The following is a 4,227-nucleotide window of genomic DNA, read 5'->3' on the forward strand; positions in this document are numbered from 1 at the left end:
TGGAAGGGGGGTAGGAGAAAAGGGGGGAAGAAAGGTGCGGGAGGAAGGGGGAAAAGGAGGAGAGGGTGGGAGGCCCATGATCGCCAGCCATAGCCACTAGCCGTAGAATTGTAGAGTCGTGCACTTCAGTGACTGCTCTTACAACACCACTCCTCAAAGTGCCTCACCTCACCATTGAACACTCCGGATTTGTTTCCCCCTTATTTTGACTTGGCATCATGTACGACATCATATGATTTCCCCCTGACCTCCCCCCCTGACCTTTCGCCCCCAATACTCCCCAATACCCCCAATGGCACTTCAGGTCCCCAGCTACAACGAGGAACGATTCCAGGCGGCCCTTTCATCTCTCCGGGGGGCTGGGGAGGAGGGCTTTGTGTTCAAGGAGCAGCAGGGGCGGTGCGGGAGGTGTTGACCAGTTCATCCAGTGACACGGCGTGTGTGTGTATGTGTGTAGGTATGTAGGGGGGTAGGTATGCGAGTGTGTATGTGTGTATGTGTGTAGGTATGTGCATGTGTCGGGTTGGGGTGCTTAGCGATAGTTCCCCCCCCTGCTAGGTTCGCGAACCCCCCTGGTGCTCTCCACCTTGCGTGTACAGCGCTAACCCCACCCTGCCCATAACCCTATGCACGTCTGTCTTTTTCTCTTTTTTGGCCAACAGGAGGAACAGAGAACCCGTGAGGAACGTGTCTGTGTTGTGTGTTACGTGTGTGTGTGAAGGTTACAGGGATCTGACCGGGCCTGACGACACTGGCCACAGGGGCTGCTGCCCAGCCGCCCTATGGAAAGACTGCCTAAGAGCTCTCTCCCGCGGACGAGATGTATGTGCTGTGTTTTTTTTGTGAGTTGCGTGCGTGTATGTGTGCTTTGACGGTCCTCACCTCATCTGATCATTATGACCAGGTGATGGTTTGGGGGGTGGATACTCGAATCGACAGCGAGGCCATCATCATGGGGTGCAGTACAGCCAGCTGCTACCAGATATGGTGCACCTGAATGGTGGGTGGCTCCGTCAAGTATGTTTATTTTTATTATTCCTCCCGAGGGCTCCCCTCCACCACACCACACACCCCCAAACAATGGTATTAGTGTTATACAGGAGAGCCCATGAAATGTGCATTGGCATTGTAGCCATTAGGGAAGGTTTTGTGTTACATGGGGGACCCGAAAGACACGGTTCCTTTGGGGAGATGTTCAGAAACATGTACGGCTTACAGTATGGATAAAAGCATTCAATTTTAATGCTCTGCCAAATACAATTTCGAATTTGGTCGTAAAGAAGCAGCCACTTTGCATGTCACTGTGATTGGGGATGACATAACACCGCCACCGCCGCCACTGCTGCTGCCGCTACTTCTCCCGCACCAGCTACCAAACATTACAGTGACATCAGCACATCAGCAGCAGCGGCACACATATGTTCTTGATCATTCCCTATACACATTAATACGTGTGTCTGTCCTACAGACCCTTCTACTGCCGGCAAACACCCCGACCTCTCCACCTGCCTACATAAAACAAATCTGCCATACTCCGATAGCCATAATCGGAGTACGACAGCTTTGTACCGCCCACATAAAACACATAAGAGCCCCGACCCTTCCTCCCATCTCACCTCCATTCCGGGCTGGACGTCGGCCCCACCTTCCGAGGCCTGCTGCACGTGCAGCACGTGCAACACTGCACGTGGGACGTGCACAGTGGAGAAAACATGAAATTAGGGCAGGCACGTTTTCAACGACGGCGGCGAAACATACATGCCCCTCTCCCCCAACCAGCCCCAGCCACCCTCCATAGCCTCAGAAACAGAGGGAAAGAGGGCAACGGGTAACGAATCCACAAAGAAAAACAACCCTGGCACAGATGTGACCCACCACTACCTGCCTACATAAAACAAATCTGCCGTACTCCAATAGCCATATCGGAATATGACAGCTTTGTAACGGCCCACATAAAACAAATAAGAGCCCCGACCCTTCTTCCCATCTCACCTCCATTCCGGGCTGGACGTCGGCCCCACCTTCCGAGGCCTGCTGCACGTGCAGCACGTGGATGGGAACATGACAATTAGGGCAGGCACGTTTTCAATGACGGCGGCGAAACATACATGCCCCTCTCCCCCAACCAGCCCCAGCCACCCTCCATAGCCTCAGAAACAAGAGGGAAAGAGGGCAACGGGTAACGAATCCACAAAGAAAAACAACCCTGGCACAGATGTGGCCCACCACTACCTGCCTACATAAAACAAATCTGCCGTACTCCAATAGCCATATCGGAGTATGACAAGTTTTTAAAGCGCCACATAAAACACATAAGAGCCCCGACCCTTCCTCCCATCTCACCTCCATTCCCGGCTGGACGTCGGCCCTATCTTCCGAGGCCTGCTGCACGTGCAGCACGTGGATGGGAACGTGACAATTAGGGCAGGCACGTTTTCAATGACGGCGGCAAAACATACACACACCCCTCCCCCAACCAGCCCCAGCCACCCTCCATAGCCTCAGAAACAGCAAGGCAACGAATCCACAAATAATAACAACCCTGGCTCAGATGTGGCCCACCACTACCTGCCTACTTAAAATTTATGTGCCAATAGCCATATCAGAGTATGACAGATTTTTAACGCCCCACATAAAACACATAATGTAACGTGCAAGAGCAGTTACATAACTCTAAATGCTTCTCTTCAACGGGGTTCACGTAGCTATTCTCAAGACCTTCCTTTTGCGACGTCGTACATTAGTGCGGGTCATACACTGGATGGCTACATCTTCGCTGGTGTATCGCATCCGGTGTCTTTCGACACCACCATGACTGGTTGTGATAAGCCTTAACGTAACATTGGCATCGAGACGGTGAAATGTTTCTTTCTGGGATTATGCTTTTGCGGCCATTTCTTTGCATTTTATCGTCGGCCTGCTTTCGCCACAGTTCTTAGTCTCCAATATCTTCTCCTAGAATAATTACTAGAGCAATTACCGATCCGGCTGCCACTGCTGTTATTTCACCGCTGGCGGCCTTGGTGCTTGCACCGGCGTCAGCAGCCGCTACTCTCGATCAGCCATCTGGGTTTGCGGATTGCGAGCGTGCGCAATCGCTGTTATGGACTTCTTCTGTTATGAGCGGAAGTCGTCCATGTCCAAGCCGTGACGTTCGTTGTCTTGTCCGGGTTCTGACCCACCCGATGGCGGAGCTGATCTCACGCCCACTGAACAAGATGTAGAGTTTTCGGTGTTGTCTGCGATGGCTTCTTTGGCTGTGCAGAATAATCGTGATTTGTGTGTCGCAGAACCTGTTGTTTCTGGACCATCTGTGGCTGTGTCGGTTGAGCCGACGCCTGCAGGCGTGCCTCGGCGGCAAGCACACAAGTCTTTGGCGACTATGTCGAGTGCGCCTGTGAAGTTGTCAAACGCAAGTGATCACGTTGTGAATCGTTCTCAGTCGGAACTGAACACGGCTTTTAACGTACGTCTGGTTACAGAGTCTTCTTTCTATTGTAACACAAAGACGAACAGTTCGATGCCGGTTGCAGATGTCCCTCCACCTCAAGAACTTTGCATTTGCAAGCACGAATTTCAGCACTTGCAGCAGCTTTCTGGTCGTCACTTCACTTGGGATGCATGCGCATCTAACGATGGGTCTAATGCCTTGTGTCCGAAGTATAGTTCACCTTCTCGCAGCTTTTTGCATGATAGCTGTGCAGGACATCATGTTTGGATACATCTGTGTAACGACGCAAATGCCAATCTGAGCATCCCGGGTTACGCCTTTGCTGTGTTACAATGGTATCGAGACGGGACCGCACGAATTCCGAAATAAACTTCGGGTCGGCGGTTCGATTCTGGCAACCAGCAAGTCGCAAATTGGCGATTTCATGGTGTAATGGATAAACCAGCGCACTGGCGCGAGGTGGGATGGCTCCTGTGCTCGAAATAATGGCCGAGGACGTCCATTGCTAAGTGGGGGGCAATGTAACGACGCAAATGCCAATCTGAGCATCCCGGGTTACGCCTTTGCTGTGTTACAATCTGCCTCGGGCGTGTATTCAAGATTTCCTGCGTCACTACCTGTGTTGCAAGTCGATTGCGCCATCAACCACGTCTGGAGGATTTTTGCTTCCTAAGTGGGTTACAGCGTGTTGGCGTCCTCTGCTTGCAGGCATGAAAAAGCTTCATGAGTACCACGCGGGGTATCACCTGTTTTCCGTGTCGTCGGGAAAAGGTAAA

General features: G+C 52.0%; 1 protein-coding gene across 1 annotated transcript; it reads right to left on the bottom strand.

Moving 5' to 3' along the window:
- Positions 1-1,351: 1,351 nt before the first annotated feature.
- Positions 1,352-3,724, bottom strand: VOLCADRAFT_101399 (uncharacterized protein; the record flags this gene model as incomplete). Its single annotated transcript, XM_002959836.1, has 6 exons — positions 1,352-1,369; positions 1,617-1,681; positions 2,022-2,034; positions 2,344-2,385; positions 3,179-3,338; positions 3,672-3,724. 6 exons carry the CDS (start codon positions 3,722-3,724, stop codon positions 1,352-1,354), a joined length of 351 nt encoding a protein of 116 aa, XP_002959882.1.
- Between the last annotated feature and the right edge of the window lie 503 nt (positions 3,725-4,227).

The sequence above is a fragment of the Volvox carteri genome (assembly GCF_000143455.1).
Source record: "Volvox carteri f. nagariensis unplaced genomic scaffold VOLCAscaffold_924, whole genome shotgun sequence".
NCBI classification, from domain to species: Eukaryota; Viridiplantae; Chlorophyta; class Chlorophyceae; order Chlamydomonadales; family Volvocaceae; genus Volvox; species Volvox carteri.